This window comes from Euleptes europaea, chromosome 1, assembly GCF_029931775.1.
Source record: "Euleptes europaea isolate rEulEur1 chromosome 1, rEulEur1.hap1, whole genome shotgun sequence".
Taxonomy (NCBI): Eukaryota; Metazoa; Chordata; class Lepidosauria; order Squamata; family Sphaerodactylidae; genus Euleptes; species Euleptes europaea.
In genome coordinates, this window is record NC_079312.1 from 53,582,820 (window position 1) to 53,609,439 (window position 26,620).

The 26,620-nt window shown below is 43.8% G+C and overlaps 1 protein-coding gene across 2 annotated transcripts in view; it reads left to right on the forward strand.

Annotated features, from left to right (window-relative positions):
• Positions 1-442: 442 nt before the first annotated feature.
• GRIP2 (glutamate receptor interacting protein 2) overlaps positions 443-26,620 on the forward strand; it is a 492,450-nt gene continuing 466,272 nt past the window's right edge. For both annotated transcript variants that reach the window (XM_056861417.1, XM_056861426.1), the window contains exon 1: positions 443-528. In XM_056861417.1, coding sequence (XP_056717395.1) covers positions 474-528 — 55 coding nt within the window. In that variant the 5' untranslated portion in view covers positions 443-473. The remainder of the gene's footprint in view (positions 529-26,620) is intronic.

Genomic DNA, 26,620 nt, shown 5'->3' on the forward strand with positions numbered 1-26,620 from the left:
TTGGAGTTTTGAGAACTCAGACGGGGAAAATGTGCATCTGGAGAGAGGCAACTCCAAGGCGAAACCTCCCGTGCATAAATGGCCACACGCTGCTCCCAGGCAGCCCAAAGGCTTAGGCGAGCCCCGCTCCCGTGCCACAGACCGGGCGATCCCCACGTAGCCTGATTCGCCGAGCCTCCCCCCGTCCCCCCCTCGGCCAGCCCTCCTCCCCACCCCTCCCCGCCTCCCGTGCGGCTTCCTGCCGCTCCAAAACACGCACGGAGCACGCCGCGCACATCCATGCCGAGCCTCGCCGAGCCTCCCTCGCTCTCCGTCGCCGGCTCGGGGGTGGCCGGAGCCGCCGGCCCTTTGCAGCGCGGCGCGGGGGGGACCCTCGGCTAGCCTTGCGAAGGAGGAAAAGCGTCCCCCCCCCCACGCACACACACCTTTCCCGGGGCTGATTCTCGTCTTCGGCAGGCGGACCCTGCGCCGGGATGCCGGGCTGGAGGAAGAACCTGACCCTGTGTTTGCAGAGGATGCAAGATGAAGGTAAGGTCGAGCTTGCAGAAGCCCTCGGGGGCGAAAGGCGACCGCCGGAGGGCACGTCTGGTTGCGTTGCATCGCCCTGCGTTGAGAAAGAGCCGCGAAGCTTAGCGTCGGTTTGGGTTTGGGGGGTGGGGGGTTGCAAAGAGGGAGGGGAGAAGGGGGGGGGTTCATTCGGCATTGGTCTGTTTCCCTTCTGTCCCTGGGGGCACGCTTGCAAATGCAAGCTGAGGCCCCTGCTGAAGCTGTGCATGAATGAGGACTTGTGACTGTTTTGATTATTGTTTTGCGTAGATCCGCTGCATTTCAAACGGGTTTGATGTCATCTTGGCGAACTGAATGATACCCTGTTTGCTTTAAATGGGGGGGGGGAAGTACACCTCAGACGGTGGGCGAGCAGCTGGCGTGGCTCGGTGGCCAGTTTGGGCTGCCTTCTGGCAGAAGGTGTCGCTTGGGAGGTGATTTTCAGCGCATTCCTAAGGAGAGATTCTCCAGTCTGAGCCCATTCATTCCAGTGGGCTTAGACTGGAGTGACGCTCCTTAGGAATGCACGGTTTGAGTGCCGGGTAAGCCTCAGTGCACAGAAGGGAGCTTCGCTTTTGACGTTCCCACTAGCAATTGTGCTTTGCCAGGATTAGCTTCAGAGGTGGGATTAAGGTTCACTGGGAACGGCCTGGTGGTCCCGCCAGACTTGAGGCGGGCTTGTGAGCCAGGGACCGAGGATGCTCGCCGCAGGAGCTGCAGAGGGGGTGAACTTCGAATTAGTGCAGGATCTCATAAAAGTTTGAGGAAATGTCCCACCAGGTGGCAGAACATTAAGGAGGCTGGAAACCTGGCTTAGCGGTTGGTTTTGCTGGGCGTTTTGAGGAGTGATGGTGAGATGGAGGGAGAAATGCTTTGGACTTTGGTGGCCAGATATCCCCTGATGAGGCCCATGGAGGACAGTTCGCCTTTGTCCCATGCGTGAGGGGACTGTCAGTGGCTCAGATGGGTATCGTTTTATGTTCCCTTTTTGCCACTAAAAAAGGGGGTTAAGAATGATGGTCAACAAAGGTGGCTCCACTTCTGGCTGGAAGAAGCCAACAAAGCTGAAACTCGCCACTTCTCTGTGTACTGCAGGGGTTAGGTTAGGAAGAGCCTTCGCTTTGTATGAATGAATCGTTGACTACAAGGAGTCCGACTTCCCTCATGGTTTTGCTGCTTTGTAGTCACTGTATATTTTTAAGACACTTGATGCTGTACGCAGCCAAGGTGCTTTGAACAGAGATTTGAATGACTTTTGAAAAGCAAAGTAGAAGTGCTTTTTATTATTATCTTATTATTATTATTTATTCAAATTATAGGCTGCCGTTTCCTGGCCAAGGTGGCTCAGGGTGGCTTACAACCGTTTAAAAAGGTAAAAACAGTCCATAATTTACAATGTCTACAACAGTAAGAATAAAATACCAGGCGTCTTCAACCAGCAGCAATAATATTCAGTTTGTGGGGGGTATAGTAGAAGTGGGGCAGAAGAAGAAGGCAATGGAGATGATGTAAGCCTCTTTAAAACTCTTTTGCAGTGTTCAACTCGTTCCTACTGTCTGGATGCAACACTATGGAAGTTCGTTTTTCACCAATACCGGAGTGACTTCCTGTTCTATGAACTGGGGGTGGGGGGCTGTTCAGGTGATGTGTTTCTACAGGGACATTGGTGGTTCTGAACCGCTGAATTAAAGGGCTGCTTTCCCGATTTGTATTTCCGCTTGCATTGCGTTTTCGTAACATTTTGGCGAGCGGCGAGCACATTTTCCTGTATGAATCTGGTGAGCGACTTAATCGGATCTCGTTATCTTTAGCTGTTACATCAATAGCCGAGCGATCTGCTGTTTGCATATTTGTTGTGCTGCCCAGCTTCTTAGCGTGTCCAGAGGTAAAAGACCTCAATAATTCATTTGGATCTCGGATAACGCTGCAGAGCTGCTCTCGGGAAGGTAGAACTGGAACCCGATAACGTGCTAGGTGTTGCTTGTTTAGACTTAAGGCCCATTGAATCCAGAACTTCACAGCTGCACAAAACATCGCAGGCATTTCTCGACTGGGAGCATCAAATAGTTATACTCTTATAGAATGAGCTTTTGCAATGTCATTGAAACTTTGGTCTGGCAGTTCTGTGCAGACTACCAGCATGGAGATAAAAGAAAATTGCCTAGCGGAGAAGGCAAGGCTATCCTGACAGGGTTCTCTTTGTCTCTTCTGATAACATTGTCCTGCTTTCCAAAGAATGCTCTGGAGAAATATGTCTGACCGATTATGTGGTCAGCTGTGTATCTAAAGGCAAGACATTCCCAACATAGATTAAAAACGCTTTTTGGACGCGTAATAATAATCTGAAGGTAGAAGGCAAAAGGAATTGGCTTGATCTAAGATTATGCGCTGAGTATCTGAGGCAAAAACTCTCTCTCAGCTTTTGAAATTACATCTTTTTCCTTTACAAAAAGAGCAGTAAGCAATACCATTTTGATATTGCAGGCTGAGACTGTGCCCTTCCACTGGGAGAACAGAAACAGCTCCTGCCAATATTGCAGTGTGCTGTTCAGCTAGACTCCAGAAAAACTTTCCACATCTTGCTTGGTATAATAGCATCTTGTGATCTCTGCACAGCTTTGCTCAGATTTTGTTTAAAGATTACCTTAATCTATACCCTTTGCTTCTGAGCAAGTTGTCTCTGCCTGTTGCTGCAGCATGTGGAGCAGACAGGGCATGTTTAGTTCAGCTATCCATGGCTTGGAGCCGTAAAACTCGGAAATCCACTTTTGGGCAGAGAAATCTGCATTTAGCTGTGCATGAAGGGATTGGCACAACCCCAGTTTATTTGTGTCTGTAGGATACTCCCCACTACGCCAATAGGGTTGGATCCCAATGATCTTTTCCACATATGCAAGGGCGGGGGGTGGAATTCTGGCTGATTCCCCCCTCCCATGGCAGACCTATAGATCCCCCTTCATCCTGTTCCTGGAGGTCCCCCAATCTGCATAAAATGCACCAGCTACACATATTGTCCAAGGGAGATTTCAGGAGCTGCCTCTGAGTTTTTCTGTGTGATTCAACTCCTAGGGTAATTTTACAACACTTAGCAGTTGTATAGTTGAAGTGCTGAACAGAATCAAGAATGTTTACAACAACCCTGTCATGCAGGCCACATTGTAAATGGGAGAGGGACTGATTCCTGGAGAATGGCTTCTCTAAGGTCATTTAGAGAATTCAGGGCAGAGGCAAGATTTTAACCAGCGGTGCTCTCACAGGCAGCTTAGTCGCTTTAGCCCCTTGACTACATGAAATCCCCACAGCTTGTATAGATGTCGTTTTGTCAGGTGTCTTTACTGTTCCAGATATTATCCTGTGAATGATGCCAAAGATTATGGCTTAGATCCTAAGAAGCCTTGCCCCTGCCTGTGTTGTGTCAGTTGTGGGGGCAGGCCCTTTGTTGTGCCGTGCCGCACTTTGACGCTAGGCACTTTTCCGCTATTGAAAGACACTGGTCCTGTGGAAGCACCTAGTGTTGGAGGAAGATACTCCACAGTGGAGGACCACCTCGTGCAGTGGGAAAGGGTGGAGCGCAAGTGGAAAGAAGACTTAGGATCCAAGCCTGTGTTATCATTGGGCCCACTGTTTCTGAAGGATAGCATCAGTAGACACATCTAATCGTATATGCCTACATGTAATGTCCTCACGTCACATGACAAGACACTGCTGGCCATAAGTAGAATAAAACTGCTGCTATAATACTGCCCTTGTACAAATCTATGGTAAGACCACATATAGAATACTGTGTACAGTTCTGCTCACCACACCTAAAAAAGGATATTGCAGAGCTTGAGAAGGTGCAGAGAAGAGCAACCAAAATGATCAGGGGGCTAGAGCAACTGCCCTATGAGGAGCTTAAAACGCTTAGGGCTGTTTAGCTTGGAAAGAAGGCGGTTAAGGGGAGACATGATAGAGGTCTATAAAATTATGCATGGTTTGGAGAAAGTGGACAGGGAGACGTTTTTCTCCCTCTCCCATAATACTAGAACGCGGGGTCATCTGCTAAAGCTGGAGGGTGAGAGATTCAAAACAGATATAAGGAAGTATTTCTTCACACAACGCATAGTTAAACTGTGGAACACCCTGCCCCATGATGTGGTGATGGCTGCCAACTTGGAAGGCTTTAAGAGGGGAGTGGACATGTTCATGGAGGAGAGGGCTATTCATGGCTACTAGTCATGCTGCATACCTATTCTCTCCAGGATCAGAGGAGCATGCCTATTATATTAGGTGCTGTGGAACACAGGCAGGATAATGCTGCTGCAGTTGTTTGTGGACCTCCTAGAGGCAACTGGTTGGCCACTGTGTGAACAGATTGCTGCAGTTGATGGACCTTGGTCTGATCCAGCATAGCTTTATGTATGTTCTTACATTCTTATGGCAATGAATTTAGCACTCCCGGCTAAAATCAAGGCAATTGTATGGCTGAATTTCTGAATTTTGTGTGTGCTATGCAGCATTCAAGCCCTGTTTTTTTTAAAAATGTGACACAGCCCTTCTCTGCCAGTGATTATACTAACTGGAGAATGTAACACCTCAACTTTGTGAATAACTTTCTTCATGAATCAGCCGGAAAATGGGGGGGGGTGGGTGAAGCGAGTTGAAACTGTTCTTCAAAAGTAGAGATATTGTAGGATGGGGCTGCGGCTGCAATGTTCCTTTCTTTCCTCTGCATCTATCCAGTTTATATGGCTCTGTGATGGTTACCTAGGAAACAGCTGTAGGAGTGTACAATGGAATTTTATTGGCTGTATCATTAGGCTGACTGTCAGAGTTGTGGGCAGAGGTTTCCATTGGTAGGTTTGCGCAAGTGAAGCACGGAGAAGGAAACGGTTTATTGTGTGTTTTGATTTATAAGATGAAAGGATGCTGTTAAGTCCTTAATAGAGTATACCATTAACATAATTTTTAGCTGTGTATGCTGTGGCACACATTAAGAGATCAAATTAGAATAACAGAGAATTTAAAGAGAAATTAAATTAATAATGGATTTTGTTTTTATTTTTGTTTAAGAAGGGTCTTATATCCCACATATGTTTCAAACACAAAATTGCTTTCCATTGGAGGGTCCAGTTTTTACGCAGACAAAAAGGAGCCCATTACACTTCTTGGCTGGGTATATGATCCCTGATATGTCTTTTGAGGCGGGGGTGTTCCTGTTTGTTCTGTTCCCTTTAATGTTAACAGATTAAACAATGAAATCACTGGATTGGATGCAGTTAGCTTTTCTACTTGATGTCACTCAATAGTAAGGAGGGGTCCTACAGCCCCCATCCCACATGGCGTTTGTTCATGCAGGTCACATGGCTCCCAGCATAGTCTTTTGGGTGGTCAGAGGGGGCCCTCGCCTCCCTTTTTCACCCATGGAAAACTTGGTCGAATCAAACTCCCTGTTGAGAAACTGTAATAGTCAAATCAGAAAATATTGTGCATTTTCAAAAGAATTTGCTCCAGGTGTTGAAGATGTGAGTGTACACAAAATCCTCTGAGCTGATGTCATATCTTTTAATAACTGGGCTTGGCTGCTTACCTCTGGTTTCTGCTTTGGGAAGTACAGGACCAAGTCATACTGTATGGTTTGTTGTTGGGAACATCTAGTGTATAAGCTGGATGACTGTGGAGATAACCGGCCATTTCCACGCCGCTGAGCATGTCCCTGATTGCTGGGGGATGTTTGCCCAAACAAATGTGTATCTGCGGATGACCAGCACTACTTATGTGAGGAATAATGGGTTGGATCCAAACATGCTGGATGTAATGGGTTGGATCCAAACATGCTGTTGTGCCAGTAGAACAGCACTTCCATTGGTGAGGGAGGGGAGGGCCATTCTCACTTGTGGTAAAATAGGTGTAGGTTAAATAGATGTGCAAATATTTTCAGGATTAGACCTAAACTAATATTCCGCATAACCATTACAAGTAACTCTATATCCAACTGACTGTTAAACTTGGTAAATTTGAATTTAAGCTACGTTAGTCTCATTTTACCCAGTGGGACTAAATTCTAGTATTTTGGTTTAACTGGTTTGGTTAATAGGGCTGCTAGTTTATTCATGAAGTTTAATGAGATCTTTTTATCCATTACCCTGAAGTCTCAGCTGGATGCTGTAAAGTACCACATTACTGTTAGCGGCTGTCAGCCTATAATTAGCAGGCTTGCTTTTAACCAGCCAATCAATTAATTTGTTGATTAAAATAAATTGTAACATATCTCAACATAGGGACTATATAGAGGACATTTAATGAAGATTGCTCATTTCTCTTGATCAAATAGCTAACATTTGTGGGAAGATTTCCCGAAGTGGAGGTGCCAAGTATGTGTCTGTGTGTGTGTGTGGGGTGGGGGGGGGGTGGAATCTGAGAAAGCAGGTGAATCAGAAGAGAAGCTGAAGGATGTTGTATACACCTGGTTCTTTTATGGCACCATGGATGTGGTTGCAAATATGTACAAATGTGACACCTGCAGTGCAATCCTAAACAGAGTTAAGGTAAAAGGTAAAGGTCCCCTGTGCAAGCACCGGGTCATTCCTGACCCATGGGGTGACATCACATCCTGACGTTTCCTAGGCTTTGTTTATGGGGTGGTTTGCCAGTGCCTTCCCCAGTCATCTCCCCTTTACCCCCAGCAAGCTGGGTAAACAGAGTTACACCCTTCTAAATCCATTTCACTGTTAGTCTTTCAACGTAGAGAAGGAAGGCAAAGTTTCTTAATGGATCGATCTTCAAATTGATGGGTTAACTTGGAGCTAAACACTTTCCAGCCCCCCTAATTTCAGGTGGGAGAAATCTAAGCATGGATCATAACTTTTGACATAGGCTCCAGTCCTCAGAACATTTTCCTGGGAGTAAACATCACTGAATATAACGAGTCTTTCTTTTGAGTAGACCTGCTTAGGCTTGCTCCCATCAGTTAACAGTGTAGTCCTATAACGCCCAGTGACATTCAAAATATGAACAGTAAAGCTTCGGGACTCTGCTGGAAATGCCATAAAAATAGAGGCACCTTCTTCCACTGTTGGTGGACATGTGAGGACGTGCAAAAATATTGGGAAAAGATTCATAAGAACCTCGAAGGCATTATAGGGCAGAGCATAAAATACGATCCCAAACTTTTTCTCCTGAATAAAACACCAAATACCATGAATGAGGACCAACAGATTGTAGTAAAATATCTAGCTACAGCAGCAAGAGTAGTTTTGGCATCACTTTGGAGAACGAACAAGATTCCAACACTCCAAGCATGGTTGGATAAGTCCCTGGAATATATTACGATGGCTCACTTGACAGACTATCTGAAAGATACTACACGAGAACAGAATCACGAGAGGTGGAGACCTTTTTATGACTTCATGAAAAACACCAGACAAAAGATATTATCGAATTAACCCATCATCAGATTAAAAACATGGAAGATTTTGCAAACAGGGGTAGTGAATGTGAGATATTAACATAATGATATGTAAACAATATCATTTTTCCTTTCCCTATTTTTTCCTTCACTCTACAAGGTGGTAGTGCTAGATATACTAAAACGGTACAATATTTATGTATTTAATTATTTTGTGATTTTCCCTACGTTTATTCCCCTACCCCTCTTTCCTCTTGTATCCCATTTATAATTTAAAATCAATAATAAATTTTTTTTAACAGTGTAGTCCTATATAGTGTCTCCAGTCTAATTTAGCTAATTTCCAGTGGAGTTAGACTGAAGTAACTCTGCATAAGAATGCACTGTAGACGCCATCTGGCTCTTGTCCAAATCCAGCTCCGTGTTTCAAGTAAGAACATGTAGATCAATCAAAACAAAAATCTGTCTGTTCTGTCATCTTTCTGCTCAGATGCGTCTGGGAAGCCCACAAGCAGGGCTTGACGGCAACTCTCTCTGTATCCCCAGCATCTTCAGTGCAGAGGTAGATTGCTGCTGAATGCAGAAGCCCCATTTACCGCTCATGGCTGATAGCTGTTGGTCTATCTGTCCTCTGTTATGTATTTTTCGAAAGCAAAATTAAAGCCACCAGAGCTAGCGATGTTCACCTCCCTTTACAGCGACCTCATAAGTCATGTGGTGAATGAAGAAGCACTTCCCTTTGCCCATACTGAACCCACTGCTAATCTAGTTCTTTGGGTGACCCCCCCCCCGCCTCCAATGTAAGAAAAAAAATTCTCCTTAGTTGCTCTTTCTGTACTACTAAATGTTATAAATGTTGAACATTTTTTTCTTTTTGGTCAGTTTTTTGCTAAACACACAAAACAATAAGCCCCAAACACTAACCGCACAGATTCACACATGTGCACTTGCGCACACAAACACCCACAGTTAACTGACATGTTATTTTAATTGCTGTTTTGTAGACATTTTTGGATATTACAGTACCTTTTTTGAGATGGGGAGATCAAAACTGTCCATAGTTTCCCAAAGGCCCATAGCGCTCTAGATTTATGTAGTGGTTTTATGAAAACCGGCAATTATATTTTCTGTTCCTTTCCTAATAATTCAGAAAACAGAGTTTACCTTTTTCATTGTCCTTCCATATAGAAGCTTCTTTCACGGGTCATCCCAGCCAATTCAAACCCCAGCAGCATATATCTAAAGTCTGGATATTTTGCTCCAATGTGCAACATTTTTGTGTTGACGTATAGTGCAGTTCTTAATAGAGTTTAGTCTGCTTTAAACCCACTGAATCAACTCTGCATAGGATTGGGCTGCAGAAATCTCATTTACGATGTCATTGCCAGTTTAGTCTGTTTGAAGATATCTTTCTGGGGTTCTTCACAGTCTGTGGGATCTATAGAACAAGGCTGCCTCGCTGCTTATCCCCTAACTAGATCTAGAAGTAAGTTAAATAGCTCTGATCACAATACAGGCCCTTATGGGAGGAACCCACTGCATGCCATTGCAAAAACCTTCCAGTATGCTCATCAGTTACAGATCTGTAAGACTCTTTGTCCTTTTATCCCTTGGCTGCTACGTTTACTGTGGAGCTTTTGGTAATTTTTGGAATTCCAGATCCATAGGTTTGTCTCCTATCCCTCTTTTCAGCAAAATCTGAGGCCTTCTTCCAGGCTAAGGGGCCATCCTCTGATTAAGTGATACTCTCAAAGCATTCTAAAATGTTTGTGAGGCAAGACAGCTTTTATAGAAGCCACACTGAGTTGTCCTCAGCAAGACTTGTTCTTCTGCGTGTTTAATTTTAACAATGTATTGCACCAGTTTTCTTGGGAGAGTTGTTAAGCTGACTGGTCTGCTATTTCCTGGATCACCCCTCAATTCCTTTACAAAATCAACAACCTTCCAGCCCTCTGATGAGGAAAATGAATTGAATGAACCATATTTTTGACAGGTCGGCAGCTTCAAATTGGAGTTCTAAACTCATTGACTTCAAGAGAGTTAGAACAGTTTAAGTGTGTTTAGGACTGCAGTCTCTCTCTCTGTGTGTGTGCCGTCAGGTTGCAGCTGACCTATGACAACCTAGTAGGGTTTTCAGGGCAAGAGACTAACAGAGGTGGTTTGCCATTGCCTTCCTCTGCATAGTGTCCCTGGTATTCCTTGGTGGTCTCCCATCCAAGTACTAACCAGGCCCAACCCTGCTTAGGTTCTGAGATCTGACAAGATCAGGCTAGTCTGGGCCATCCAGGTCAGGGCACAGACTCTACAGCTAAGGAATTATTGCATAACTAGCAGCGGTTAATGAAGTCTTTTGCACTCGCTACTTTGGAATTTTGCTTTGCAGAATTCTTTGGCTCTGATTTCCTGACAAGGAATTTCAGTGTATGATACCAGAGCAGCATCTTTTCTCAGCAAAGACTTTGTTTCCACAGATTGCTCTTCTCTAAAGGTCCAGCAGTACATGATTGACTGCTACAAGAATTGATGGCTGCCGGTGTATATCCTGTCATGTCTCGTCATAATTTCCTAAACTCCAACCCTTAATTTTGTACAGCACACATCAGCTTTGCCTGGGAAGGAACAACTCAGATGGCGCATGAGAATTTATGGGCTGTTGTTTATCACTAATGCTAATTATACAGGCCACTGCTTTTAAAATAAAATGTTAAAATCAAGGCTCTGACCTCCAACAACTCCTGCCATGTATGGTGTGGAATTAGAATGGCTTTCAAGTCTCAGCCGGTAATACTTAAAGGAAAATATTCATTCATCAGACTGACACGGTAGCCCCCCCCCCTCAAACCCTGGTGTGCCCCTCTTTACTTTCTGTTTAAAATGTAGATGGGTAGAAGCATAAATGAGGACTTGTTCATAGCATTTACTTCTGTTCAAGCCGTTTCACCCATGTCTTTTTCCTCGGTGTGGATTGAATATTCGCACAGAAAAAAAAAATACACTGCTGGGAGTATCCCAATCGTACATGTTTGAAAGTTGCTGTTCAGAATATCTTCTAAATCTATGCGGCATTTAGTAGCTTCGTGGCTAGAAAAGAGAACTGTGAGTCAGGAAGTTCAAATCTGGTCTCTCTCAGGAACTTACTAGGCATGTTCTCTCAGCCTCAACTCCATATCTTAGAGGACAGTTATACTCATCTACCTTAGAGGCTTATTGTGCCATTTATTAATGCATATAAAGCATTTTGTACATTCAGAAATGACTATATAGATGCTAAGTGCTTTCATAAATAGAACAAAATGAAGACTCGGACTGTCTTCAGTTTCTCCCCATTATACAGGGATTATTTATATTAAGGAAAATGTGATATGTAATATTTATTTTGTGAACTATAGGGGCACAGTAGGCACTTTTGGGAGCTAAATTGTTTTATTCATATGACCTAAGAGCATAAAACAGCTAGAGCACACAGAAGATTGCTGTCCCACAAGTGAATTCTTTCAGTTTGGAGTCCCAGAAAAAATTGAGGAATAACACTCATGGGCATGTAGCCAAATTCCCAGTGAGATTGCAATGGATTACATTGCTTAAACTTGGGTCCAATTCACATTTACTTGAAATGCAGCTCAGTGTGGCACAGGGTTGTTTTCTTTGAGTTCTGAATACTTCCAAAGACTGTAAAAACATGCCATGTGTTGGGGAAGGGTAGCAAAGTTGTAGTAAACAAGGGATAGCTTTTTGGTTAAAATGGGACAAAACATGATTAGGTAAGAACATAAGAACATAAGACAAGCCCTGCTGGATCAGACCAAGGCCCATCAAGTCCAGCAGTCTGTGGCCAACCAGGTGCCTCTAGGAAACCCACAAACAAGACGACTGCAGCAGCACTGTCCTGCACTAAGATAATAGGAATGCTCCTCTGATCTTGGAGAGAATAGGGATGCATCATGACTAGTATCCCTTTTGACTAGTAGCCATGGATAACCCTCTCCTCCATGAATGTGTCCACTCCCCTCTTTAAAGCCTCCCAAGTTCACAGAATCATAGAGTTGGAAGGGACCACCAGGGCCATCTAGTCCAACCCCCTGCACAATGCAGGAAATTCACAACTACCTCCCCCCCACACCCCCAGTGACCCCTACTCCATGCCCAGAAGATGGCCAAGATGCCCTCCCTCTCATAATTTGGCAGCCATCACCACATCCTGGGGCAGGGAGTAGAGAAGGGTGTAAGCTGTTTGTAAAAGCGTGTTGTGTTTTAGACATGGTCATTAGATACTTTGACTCCAGCTGGAGTTACATTTGCTCATAAGTAGTTAAGTAGTTAATGCTCCAGATTTTCATGGGTACATTCTGAAGCCCAAGTCTCATTGGAGCCCATGTATGAGTCTCTACATGTTGAGAAAACTAGTTGACTGAGGCAGCCAGTCGTTTCAAGTGCTGCTACAGGCAGATACGGAGAGCCCTTGGGGAGGGGCTGTGGCTCAGTGGTAGAGCCTCTGCTTGGCATGCGGAAGGTCCCAGGTTCAATCCCTGGCATCTCCAGTTAAAGGGACTGGGCAAGTAGGTGATGTGAAAGACACCAGCCTGAGACCCTGGAGAGCTGCTGCTGGTCCAAGTAGACAATACTGACTTGGATGGACCAAGGGTCTGATTCAGCGTAAGGCAGCTTCATGTGTCTATTCTGCAGCTACTCACTCCCCCACTCTCCCTCAAACATGAGCAGTTACCTCCTTGCTTCTTTTTGCTGCTCCAAGTCCAAAAAGTTGCCAGTTGTTGCTACATGGAAGGTGAGAAAGTGAACACATGGTAATGGCCCTGACTGAGGGTTGCAAGCAGGCTCTCCACAAGAGGTTGTATCTGCAATGTATTCAGGTTGGATTAGATTTAAATTAAATTGCTTTAAATCACTAGTCAATAAGATCTGACTAATTCTTGATGGTATAATCTTAATATTTACAACCAGATAAAGGTTTAATTTTTAGAATAATAACTTTTCAGACTAATTTTACAGTTATATCAAAAATTACTGATTTGTTTATACTATTGGAAACACATAGATAGTTCCCCTCACAATAATTTCATAATTATCTATCTCCAGATTCATTTGGGCCACCAGGCCTTGCATTTCTTCGTTGCAGTGTTTGCATTTTGCATGCATGCCATAGGTAGAGGAACGTCATTAAAATATTCCCAAACTGGGTCTCTTTTATGGCCTGCTGTCATTATATTCTCCTCCAGGGAGAGAATAATATGATAAACCTCAGGCTACACACATAAAGATCCTAAGACTTGTGGGGTATTCTGATCATTTTTATTGCTTGCCTCTCCTTCCTAACACTTAGCTCCTTGTGCAGATCTATTCCACCTGGAGGATGGCATCGCTAGGGAATCGACATGGTAGTAGAGGAGGCAACTGGCGTGGCTTGCACATCACCTCTCACTAGACTTGTACCACTGCCACCTGGGTCCAAAACAGCCCTCGGCAGGAGGCATTCCCTTCAGACGTGCTACCACCAGGCTCGAAGAAGAACTTGAAGCCTACAGGGGAGGAATGGGTGAAGTTGACCCCTTTATTCCTGCTGCTGCCAGACTTCAAGGCTCAAAAGTGGAGCAGCATGAATGCTTGGGGTGGCTCTGAGCCTCATCCTCAGACTCCTGCAGAAAACCATCTGCTTGGCTTCTGCATGAGGGTTGCCGGGTCTGGCTTGGGGAATTCCAGGCGATGTTTGGCAGAACCTGGGTAGAGCGGGGTTGGGGAAAATGGGGGACCTCCATGGGTCATAAGGCATAAAAGGGGAGTGGACATGTTAATGTAGGAGAGGGGTATTCGTGGCTACTAGTCCAAATGGATACTAGTCATGATGCACACCTATTCTCTACAGTATAGAGGAGCATGCCCATTATATATTAGGTGCTGTGGAACACAGGCAGGATGGTGCTGCTGCAGTCGTCTTGTTTAGGGGCTTCCTAGAGGCACCTGTGTGAACAGACCACTGGACTTGATGGGCCTTGGTCGGATCCAGCATGGCTTTTCTTATGTTCATCCCTTTGACAACATAACCAGTATAGTACTGTTTTTTCAGTTACGGCTGTGGAAATCAGGTATGAGCGTCACTGAAATAAGAAATGTTACTCTGGATTTATGCCAGTATGTGTGAGGCGAGAAGTGGCTTTGATTTTGCCAGAGGGTTATGATGAGAAATTCCTGGAGGGACTGCTCTTTACACTAATGCGCTGGTCCTTGTAGAGATTGATGTGTTTCCTTCTCAGCAGTGCTTGATTCAGCTGAATCACAAGCTATGCTAAAACAGATTGTTCAGGGAGTTTGCATTGTGTCCAGTTTTATTTGATATTTCTGTAGACATGTTCCATGGAAAGGAAGATTAATGAAGCTTTCTCTTTTAGAATTCAGAAATCATAATATTTCTCCAGTCATCTTGCTTTTGTGAAAGGGAGCTGAACTGATCTCCAAATTCCTCCTCCTCCTTCTCCTCATCTTTTCTGAAGGTGATGATGCTCAAATTGGATAAATGTAACATCTTCAAATTGCAGGTTTTATGATGATTCCCATTTGCCTGACTTTTCCTTTCATTAACAGTAGATGTTTTTGGCAGCCTGTAATTACCAGCTTTGGATCTGTAGCCAGAATTGTCTTCTGCGCGAGTAAAATTCACCGATTCCGGTGACAGTATTTAACATGTTGCCTTCTGCTAGGGAATTCGTTCAGTGAAGCGCATTCTGCTCCGACACTTTTAGCTCCAGGTATTTTGCTTTCCAACCATGCTGGACGTAAGTGGAAGGGGTCCACAGAGCACTCTGTGAAGTTCAAGGGACCTTTTATGGATCAGGCTGTGATTAAATCCATGCATTATGTGGAAGATGTTACTGGCCCTGCCAGTTGAGCAGTTCCCTTCTGGCTAGCAGAGGGCAAAGATAATATTATGAAGATTCTCTCTTTCTCTCTCTCTCTCATACACACCCACACATACTCACTCACTCACTGCAAAACAATTTCTCTCATACATTCTTCATACTGGTAAGGGTTGTCCTGTTAAATACTATACACTTTCCATCACACTCCTTTATTGGCACAAAGCAAAGTGTTCGTAGCCCCTTCCTTTCAGCTGTATGTGTACTAACCTTGGTGTGTTTTTTGACTACATTTACTAGAAGATAGTCTCAATATTTATTTAGCTTACGGATGCTGTCACCTTTTTCAGTTAATTCTGTGCTATTAGTCACAGAGCCCTGAGGCGCAGAGAGGTAAGCTGCTGCACTGCAGTCAAAAGTTCTGCTCACGACCTGAGTTTGATCCTGATGGAAGTCGGTTTTAGGTAGCTGGCCCAAGGTTGACTCAATCTTCCATCCTTCTGAGGTTGGTAAAATGAGTCCCCAGCTTGCTAGGGGTAAAGTGTAGATGGCTGGGGAAGGCAATGGCAAACCAGCCCATAAACATAGTCTGCCTAGTAAACGTCAGGATGTGACATCACCCCATGGATCAATAATGACCCGGTGCTTGCACAGGGGACTACCTTTACCTTTAGTCTCCTTAGACTTCAGATCAGTTGCCTGGAGAAATAATTAATACACAAGAAAGAAGATGAAGATAGATGGAATCACTTGATTCTTCTCTAGAAATATTTAGCAAGATCTGTGTTCTGGGACATGAAGTCCTACCCTACCTTATCCTATACACTTAAGACAAAAAGATTAGAACTGCTAACAGACTTCACCTCTCATGCATGGAACCCTCTAGTGATACTGTCAGTCCTTGCAGTGCATCAGAGTTTTCCACAGATGCACTGCAGAACCTTTGTGGGCCAGGGAGATCTGGGACACAGGGCAAGATTCAGGTAGGTCTCATGGTTGCTTTTTTGGGATTCTACCCATTATCCCCTCCTTTTCTCATTCTCATGGTAAAAATGGAAGTCATGAGTAGTTAGTGCAATCCACTGTAATTCAATATAAATAACTTATCAATGCCTTTCTTGATTAACATCAAAATTGTCTACCAAAGAGTATGTTAATTAACTGGTAGTTACTTGGCCAATATTACCTGTTTATTCTCTAAAGTTGATAAAATGTTTAGGACAACATGTTTTTAGGACAACATTTCATTAAATGCTCTCTATTTGGATGATATTTAAAAACTCAGTTGATCCAGACATCAGTGAATCAAGAAATTGGTACATGTTGAATCATACTCAAGACGGAGCTGTATATGTAAAAATCCACTGAAAAAAGTCAAAGCATGGTAACTTTTAACATACGAAAATGATGGTAAGAATTCATTGTAAGGCTTCTGTGTTGACTTTTCAAATGACTTTTCAGGTCAATTATTCACAGCAGGCTCTAAGAAAAAAACATGTCTTACTGCTAATATTTGTCCTAACAAATGGGAAAAATAATTCAAGATGCTTTCCCTACAAAACCAAAATGAAAGGCAATGGCTGTTTGAACCACATAATGCAGAAATCAATAGTGGTTGCTGAAAAAAAGTGAGTGAAGATCAAAGACAAATACTTTTGCCTTTCAGCCTTTATAAATTATAAACCTTGCTGCACCCTGCTTTTGGCTGAAGTACCATGATTGTATTCCCATGAAACGCTGACGTCCAGGGGTCTTGAACCTCAGGCTCTGTGTGTGCATCTGAATCCATACATAACATTAACTGTGGGGCTGAAGCACTAACTTGTGTTGGAACTTCAGATCTGTATGTAGCTGAGGTTCCAGCCTTTATTTGTACACATCATGGTATGTTCCTGTTAGATCCTAAGGTTGCCAGCTTTGGATTGGGAAATAACTGGAGATTTTGGGGGTGGAGCCTGAGGAGGGTGGGGTTTGGGGAGTGGAGAGACTTCAATGGGGTGTAATGCCATAGAGCCCATCTTCCAAAGTGGCCATTTTCTCTAGGTGAACTGATCTGTCGCCTGGAGGTCATTAGTAATAGTGGGAGATCTTCAGCTACCACCTGGAAATTGGCAACCCTACCTATGATGGACTCTGTTTTCAGCAATGTGGGGGCTTCACAATAAACATATCATGCTGAGGGAATCAACGTGGCTTACAAAATAATTGCAAGTATGCAGCATAAACAACTAGACAACCCAAACACACACATTTATAATGGATGTTGTAACATCCTGGCCTGGTGCTGGTTTCATTAATAGGGCTCATTTAGGGCCGCAGACCATGAGACGTAGAAACTTCTGGCCATACCCAGACTAAACACCTGTAACTGAGGAAGAACAGAAGCATAGCTTAGATCTCCTTCCCCTGGCAAGAAGTTTCCAATCTCCTTCCCCTGCTTTTGTTATACTGCTTGTACCACGTTCTGATTCTGAAATCATTACCGTCAAGGATTAAGAAGGCTCAAACAAGCTTTGTAATATCTTGATATCTGCAAGCAGAAAAAGGATAATCAGGGCATCTTCTCTCATACTCCTGCTTCCAAATGTTTAGACACCCCCCCCCCCAAATGACATTTTATCTCAGAGGCTGCAAAAACAGTTTTCTCAGGTATGCTACATGCTTACTTGGGAATGCCTTTGCATTCCCTGTCATCTTGTTTATTAGGTTTGCTTATCTTAGTTTTCCAGGCCAGTAGAAGTTCTAGCCAGAATGATATGGACATATATGGAGTTCTTGTGGTTGCAATCTCACCCTCCTTCTCATCTTCTCTTACTGATGTCTGTGTATGGAATGTAAGCAGTATTATATGGGGGGAACACTTCTCAACGCCACACTGCTAGTTAACTACCCATTCAGATGGTAATACCACAAGCAAATGTTCTTTCGATTCATTCTTATTGCCCTTAATGAGAAAACCATCATGTGAAGAACCATCATGTGATGAACTCTTCAAACAACCTGTCAGTCACATGAGGTGCGAGTTGTCCTCAAACGTTTGTCTTTTAGGAGGCCAATTTCATGCCAAGAATATTTAAAAACATGTAACAAATGCTTGATGTAACAAGGTTCTGTTGTTTTATGAAACCCACTTCAACCAACCATGAGGTACTTCTTGTTGCATAGTTACGGAAGGATCCCTGTGGCGCAGAGTGGTAAGCTGCTCACAACCTGAGTTTGATCCCGATGGAAGTTGGTTTCAGGTAGCCGGCTCAAGGTTGACTCAGCCTTCCATCCTTCCGAGGTGGGTAAAACGAATACCCAGCTTGCTGGGGGTAAAGGGAAAATGACTGGGGAAGGCACTGGCGAACCACCCTGTAAACAAAGTCTGCCTAGTAAACGTCGGGGTGTGATGTCACCCCATGGATCAGGAATGACCTGGGGCTTGCACAGGGGACCTTTACCTTTACCTTTTATAGTTGCAGAATCTCCATAACTAATTTTATTTGGTGTGAAAAACGTTTGATACAAATGGCCATTCTCTTGGCTTCTGAACATGTTCTGCACGTCTGCAATCTTCCCTGGTGGCTGAAACTCCAGAGGCTTTTCTCACAGAGATCATCTTACATGGGCAGCCAACTGCCACACTCCTTTATGGAGTATGTGATGTTTGCCAGGGACCATGTGCAGCTCGGTTGTTACGCAGACATTGACAAAACATCAACAAACAGCAGCCTTTTAATGGCTTTTAAATAATTAATGGACTAGAGGAATGCTGCCCTATACAGAAAAGCAAGTTGGGCTGCGTTTGTTTTGTCTTGCTTTTTTTTTGGGTGGGTTTTTTTTGCCACTCCATCTGCCATCTCAGATGCTAACTGCCATAAACATCACTGCTGAGAGCAGCTGCACCCACTTACATGTACACAGCAGGCGAATATGCTGAAGAGACATCTTCTTTGGCAGAGCTTGACTTGGGCAGTGTGTTGCTCCAGGAGACCTTTTTGGAGGTTCTCCTCCCTCTCCTTCGCCTGACCCCGGAGCTCTTCCGGCTAACGGCCTCCCATTTCACCAGGCCTTTTTCATGAGGCGCCGCTACCCAGAATTCCTACAGCTGTACCAATCATTTCATATCCATTATTTCTGTGGGATAGTTCTTCAGGAATAAATGGCTTCAGAATTGTGTTCTGATTCTAACACTGTTTGTTCCTGGGCCTAAGGACAAAGAGAATTGGACCATCTCCTCGGCTTCTCCTATTGCTGAATTCGTTGTGCGCTGCTGTTATATCCTGTGTGTTGGGATTTAACTTGGCAGCTTCAAGAGTTACCAGTATCAAGGAAAGGAACCCCAATATTGTATGTCTGGAAGCCTAAGCCAAGGGTGCAATGCACTATATTCAGGCCCCAGCCTCTTGCCAGGAAAGCTGGGTTGCTATGCCATGGGCTTCATCCAACCATAATGAAGGCATACAAGAGGCCACAGAAATATGCTGGGTACTCCAGTTAGACTTCTATTAAGATACTACATCACAGAGTGCTTGTAGTACAGCTTCTGCCCAGTTCGGTGTGTGGGGGTTGTTGTTGTTAATTAAACTGGATCACAGTATCCAGTTTCCACTGCCAGGAGGCTGAAGTCCTCATGGATCTGCTTGGAAAGGAGCAGCATTTTTGACAGTTGCAGCACACCAATTTGATATTTACTGTGAACTTTTCGGAATGCCCTCAGAGGGCTTTTTGCCGAGTAGTAACAACTCATTTAGACCCAATATTGCCTATGTAAATTAGCATTGCTTTAGCCTTGGTCCCTTTGCACTAATTGAATTCTTGAGGCCGTAATATTATCCAGTCACATACTTCTGCAAGATCTGTCTTTGTTTAGTTTTACATTATTGCCGTCCCCATAGGACTTCATTCTCTGGAACGGTTTTCACCTTTCAGAAAATGTCATCAATTTTCTGGTCATCCCGATTTCTAGAGCCTCAGGCCTGCTTCATGTCGAGACAGAAACCTTTCAGTCTGGCAAATTACGGACAGTCTAACTGTTTACCTTGTCAGTTGGATAAAATAGATATGACCTCAAGACCTCTGTTGCGATCACAATGTAATGATATCAGGCCAGCTCTTCACGTTCTTTAATGATTAAATATGGGATGGAGAAAAAAATAATGCCATGATCATCATAGCTTTTTATTATCCTGCACAGCTGTTACAGATTTTGGAGCGAGTGCGGCAGAACACCATATTACTACAAAATTTAACTTGGGTTGGATCCAACCTGTTCTTCTGCTGGTGAAAAATGAAGGAGGCATCCTCTGACCACTCCAGAAGGTTATGCCGAGAATCATGGGACCTGTTTGTGCAAAAGCCATGTGCGATGGAGAGGAATTTGGTGAGACTGAGTAAAAAAGGTGGCTGGATCCAACCTCTGATTTTTTTTAAATGAGATTTTTAAAATTTGGGTTTTTAAAAAATAGTCTGTTGGTCCCTTCTTTGAGAGAGAGTTCTGCAAAGCAGTAAAAATAATGAGCTGTGATTCAAGAGGCCCATTGTTCAAATTTTGCCTCAGTCTCAGGTGGTAACAGATGGTGGCCTTATTCACAACAGACAAAATAAACATTTCTTCACACAATGCATAATTAGCTCATAGAACTCACCACCACATGTAGTGATAGAGGATACCTTAGGTACCTTTGGAAGGGGATTAGGCACATTCAGTGTTTATTTGCTGTAATGGTGAAGTAGAACCTCCATGCCCAGGGGCTGGATATCTCTGAATACCAGTTGCTAGGGGACCGACATCATGGAGAGGATTTCACCTATGGTCCCATGCTGGTAAGCCTTCCAGGGCCTCTGGTTAGCTTCTGTAGGAAATTGGATGCTGGGCTAGAAGGACCATTGGTCTAATCCAGCATGTTTTTCTCAGTCCTCATCTGCTGTGTGGGAATACTAATACTGGCCTACATTACAGGCGTAACTCTGACCAGGAGAGCTCATCCCTTCAGTGCCAGTTTCTGCCTTTGAAAAATCTCCCCTTTAGGTTTTCTGCAAAGACCTCCTAGCACACCTCTCACCACTGAGATACTAAATATGCATACATTTTGTTGTGTCCCCCAGCTGCGGTTACAAATGTCAGACAGTGTTAGCTATTTGCTGTTTGCAATGAAACTCTCCTTCCACATGAACTACTGCATCAGGATTTTGTCTGGAGTTTAAAAATTCTGGAGAAGAAACAGCCTCCCAGGGCTTAACTGACCATATTCATTTCCCGTACAACTGTTTTGGTATTTCTGCACACTGCTGTTAAATCCTTGTATGAGAGTGTTTGTATGCTTATAAAAATCCAGTTAGAAAATAATACTGTCTATTCCAGTTGATCTATTCTGTGGTATCCATTTTGCATGGAAATAAGTAAACAGTTCTGCCTTAGTCTCTATCTAAATGATTGTTTATTCCAGGTCTGTGAAGTGGAATCCAGAAAGAGGGTAGCCTTCAGAAGCGCATATCGCTTATTTATAGCTGCACTTCTGTTCCAAGTAGGACAGCATCTTAAACCTCCCATTATGGGTCTGTAATTTATGTTTTCAATTTTTTTTACGATTGTTATCTTTCAGTGTGTTTATGAACTCTTTTATGTGGGGTTGCTTGGACGGAACTGTATTTTAAATATTGGCTAGTTTTCCAGGAGACCAAGTGAAGTTATAAATTATTAGAAGCCTCCTAGAATACAGGGCTTGCTGCCATGTTAGTATTTATGGCTGTTTGGTAGAATGTAGACTTTGGAACCTTAATAGTGTATCTGTTGGAGGGTTCAGATATTAAGATCAGATGCTTCTATCTGGGGCTGGTGTAGTTAGTGGCTAACAGCCCATTCCTGAGATTCATGCCGAATCTCAATAGGAGGCGGCGTGACCTGCCCACCAGCATAAGTGTGTGTAATCACGAATTTACATGCACTTACGCTGGCGGCGAGGCCAGTCCTGCCGGCAGCCAAGTGCAAAAGGTGCAAGGTCTTGACGAACCCAAAATGTTCCGCTACTTTCGACCCATGGCCCGGACCCATCACCTCCCTCCAGAGAGTCGCGGGGACGTATAATTTGTTTTCCCGAAACCAGCATCCGTCCCTTTGAACCATTTTGTCAGGCAGACTGTTCGTGGCTTCCTCGGCCTGACACGCTAGAATTAACGCAGTTCTGAAGGAGTCCGGTTCCCCCTCCAAGGGGCATGTTTCCCCCGCCTGTGAGCAGGTGAGAACCGCCAGCCCGGGCAAAGTTCCCCGCTGCTCCGGAGTAAAGAGCGAGTCCTTGGAACGGTCCACTTTACTCTGATACTGGGGGAGGCGGGAGAGCACATCTGCCAGGTGGTTCTGCTTGCCGGGTACATGCTTTAAAACAAAACGAAACTTGGAAAAGAATTCGGCCCAGCTCAGTTGTTTGGCAGTGAGTTTGTGAGTTCCTTTCAGAGCCTCTAGGTTTTTATGGTCTGTCCACACTTCGAACGGAACGTCAGCCCCCTCCAGGAAATGCCTCCACACCGTGAGATCGCATTTTATTGCAGCAGCCTCCTTTCCCCAAATGGGCCAGTTCAGTTCTGACTGCGAAAACCTTTTGGAGAAATATGCACATGGTTGGAGGCGCCCCGCCCCCACCTGCAGCAGAGCCCCCCCCCCCCATGGCTACATCGGAGGCATCCACCTGAACAATGAAGGGATTCTCACAGTCGGGGTGTTTGAGGACAGGCTCTGAAGTGAAAAGCTTTTTCAGTGTGTCAAAAGCCCGCTGACACTCCGGCCATAAAGGTGCTCTAACCGGGGCCTTTCGCCCCATAGGGAACAACGAGGCTTACCTTAAGGTAAGGAGAAGTTCTGAAGGAAAGAACAGTCGCAGAGGCACCCTAAGATGTTTATAACATTATTCTTTGACAAACCAAACTTTGAATAACCAAGCTTGAAGTATTGAAAAACTAAGCTTGAAGTATTGGCTGAAGAAGCCACTTTTTTTGTGGTGAAAGCGTGTTTGTTAATCCGGACAACGTTTCCATGTCATAGAGTCCTATTGGACTGATATTGGTGTTCCAACATGATACAGTTGAATACATGAAGATACCTGCAAAAAAAAGAAGAAAGAATTTTAGTAAAAATATTTGCTGTGACTTTGTACTTGATACTTACCTCCATACCAGGACTTTTGTGTTCTGTCTTGCTTGTTGTAATGTAGATATTATGTTTGTAATTTGCACTGTTCACTTTTTGTGTTGGTTGTTATGTAAAGTGTAATAAGTAAATCACTGTGTTATGCACTTTCACTTATACAAGTTTGAATCATGTTTCATATCATTCTAGAGCCTAGTACTGTTACTTTTCTTAACTTACCATACAGTATTGGTGATATTTTGATTGAATACCTGGAGGTTGGCAACCCTATTCCTAGCTGATTATCAGACGGTGAGCTGTTAAAAGGCCAGTTACTGCCAAACAGCTGACCAGCAGGCATTGCCTTAAAGGTTCAATGTCTTTTGTTGCCTTGGTGAGTGGATTCAGAAGTTGGCTCCTCAGATCCCCTTAGAGTCAGGGAGCCTTGGGATCCCTCAAGTCCCTGACAACAACCTAAGAACTTTAATCCTTAACTTGGATGTGTCACACTTGTAGGATTTTTTTTTCAGGCAGCAACTGATAACATTTCATTTAAAAAGCTTTGTAGAAAAACGAGACATGGATTTTCTTTAATGTACAAACGCTTGGAAATGAAAAGATGTATTTGAAACCTTTGACCTCACTACTATCCATGAATGTAAAGTGTGACCGAAACACTGAACTCAGTATGAAACGAGTGTTCGCTGATTTTGGTGATTAATGAACACACGTGTCAAGGCTATATGGCTGAATCTATGTGCCTACATGAATATTAGATGTTACAGGCAACACAGGGAGAAAAGGAATGTCCCATTACTGGTAATACTTCCATTACACAACTGTTTGCTTCATTATGTGTTCAGGAAACTCCCTTACACACAAGTAGGGTTGCCACCAGTCCTGGAGAAATATGTCCCATCCCTTTAATAGAGGCTTAATGTGTGCAGTGGGTGACTACACCTTTTCATGGCCTGGAGGCAAATGACATCACCTAGTAAATAAATAACATCCCATTAAGCCTTTTCAAGGCTATGTTTTCACTTCTGGCAGGTGGCAACCCGACACACAAGTGTAACTAGAACTCTTTGTGTCATGCTGTTTAGTCCTTTGCCACACTTGTAACTAAGGTGCAATGTTGGGGGATTAGCACCTGGGGGATTGGCACCTGCGAGCAGCGTGTGCACCATGATGTCACTTTTGGAGGGAAACCAGAAGTGACATCACATTGTTCTGGGAATCACCAGAGACTCTATAGAGTTTTACCATAGAGTTTCTGACAATCCCAAGAATGACATGCCGACACTTCTGGTTTTTCACCAGCAGTGACATCATGCCAGGCATGATGCTGGCATTATTTTCCCTCCCACTACTGCTCAGAGCAGTGGTGGGCAACAAACACTGCTGGCGTGGAGTCTCTCACTATAGCAGGAGCCTGGTAACCCTACTTGTACCTTGAGGATAAAAGTGAACTGGGATGAATGAATATTCTTTTTTAAATTATTATTATTATATTGCAATAAAGGGCACCTTTTAATATCTCCATTCCTTTTGTACCCTTTGTGTATTATGTTTTTATGCCAATAAAGGAATGATGATGATACTATTATTATTATAGAGTTGGAAGCGACCACCAGGTTCATCTAGTCCAACCCCCTGCACAATGCAGGACATTCACAACTACCTCCCCCCACACACACCCAGTGACCAGAAGATGGCCAAGATGCTCTCCCTCTCATCGTCTGCCTAAGGTCACAGAATCAGCATTGCTGACAGATGGCCATCTAACCTCTTCTTAAAAACCTCCAGGGAAGGAGAGCTTACCACCTCCTGAGGAAGCCTGTTCCACTGAAGAACTGCTCTAACTGTTAGAAAATTCTTCCTAATGTCAAGACGGAAACTGTTTTGATTTAATTTCAACCCGTTGGTTCTGGTCCGACCTTCCCTCTTTCATTTCCTTGTTGTATTCGTGTATTGCATTAAATGAAATTAAATGGAATAAACACTTGTTACATTTATTTTCGGGCCGGGAAGCCTCTCAGGAGGCAATGCAGCTGCACCATTCACAGCCGTCGCCTAACTACCCCTTCAGGATTGCTCTGTTAGTGACCAAGACGGGTTTTATCGCAGTTCTTTCTGTGTTATGTTTTTAGATGTACTATGTGTGTCGTTTCGAACAGACAGTGCTGTTCTCAATAAGACTGTTGGTTTTGCATTGGGGAAGTCCAGGTCTAAATCCCTGCTCATCTGCTCTTGAACAAACAAACCACCAGCTCTCGTCTTAGACTACCAAGGTTGTTGTGTGGCAGGCCACTCTGACCTTTTGAAAGGAAGGGCTGGATAGAAACGTTACAGAGAGATACATGAGTAAATGAATAAAGAAGTGAAACCTTTCCTGTTTTAAATGGAATTTTATACCACAAAGACCCGAGAAACTAAATTCCAAGTAGTCCCTTGCATGTGGTTCTACTGTCCCATTTATCAGGTTTGTTGCATTGAAGTTGTTTGCCCTGCAAGTGAATGACCGTGACTAGTGAAATCTGTTGGGCTGGATTTATTGGCCTGTTTTGGCACATCCCCATGACTGATAACATCCCCTAACTCTTCCCTCCCCTCTGCCCCGGTTTCCCAAAGTCCTAATGTGCTGTGTTACCTTCTGTGGCCATTTCCTTCCGTATGCTGTGAGCATCAGTTTAATGAGAAATAAAAATTGATTAGTGTATTCTCAGTGGATCTTTCAGAATTTTGGCAGCAAATGCAAATGGTATGCACGAAGCTGTTTACTGAAGCAAGGAAAAGAAGTGTTATTCCCTTTAAAAATTGATCTGTGCCGGTCCTGCCTATTGATCTGCCAGGCCTGAGTTAGCAGATGTGATGCCAGCCCATTAGAGACCGCAGGAAAGGTGGGAAATAGGTTGTCAGAGAAAGTGGGTTGACTGAGCTACAGAATCAGTGCTGGCATTGCCTGATAATCTTCTATGCCTGGGCTGCCCTTTCTCAGGACTACAAATTGGGGATAAAGTGTATCCATTGAATTAATGCACTGATCCCATATGTTAATATTTAGAATCATATTACCTAGAACCTAAGCTAAGCAGTTTCAGACTTTGCCAGGAAATGGCCCAAAGGTTTTCTGAAATATTAATGATGATCAAGAATGATAATTCTTTAAAAGTTTTTTTGATGATTTAACTAATTTCCATCAAGGAGAAATATTAATAGTCGGTGATATGAATGGTGTCATGGATGCCAAATTGGATAAATCAACCAAATATAAAGGAGGGAAGCTACCAAAGATGGTCTTTCAACTTTTAAAGGACTGGAGTCTTACAGATGCATGGCGGTTTCAACATCCTAAGGACAGAGACTATACTTTTTTCTCCAATAGACACAACTCATACTCTCTGATTGATTTGGCATGGATTTCCAGCATGTTACTTAACAAGTTGGAAAAGATAGATACCTTACCTGCTACATTTGCTGACCACAACCTGCTTCAATTAAAGTTCACAGGGAGATGTATGATGAAAATGCAGCCATCCCAAAGCAATGTATACCTAAAATGTGTAGAGTGACAAATGGGTGGTTTGAAAACACATGGATCATACGGGCATTAGTTCATTAATTTGGAAAATTCATATGCTGCGTCTTCAGAGACCTGCTTGAGGCAGTGTACAATACGTACTACCACATTGGCTGTGGTTCTCTGTTGAGCATACA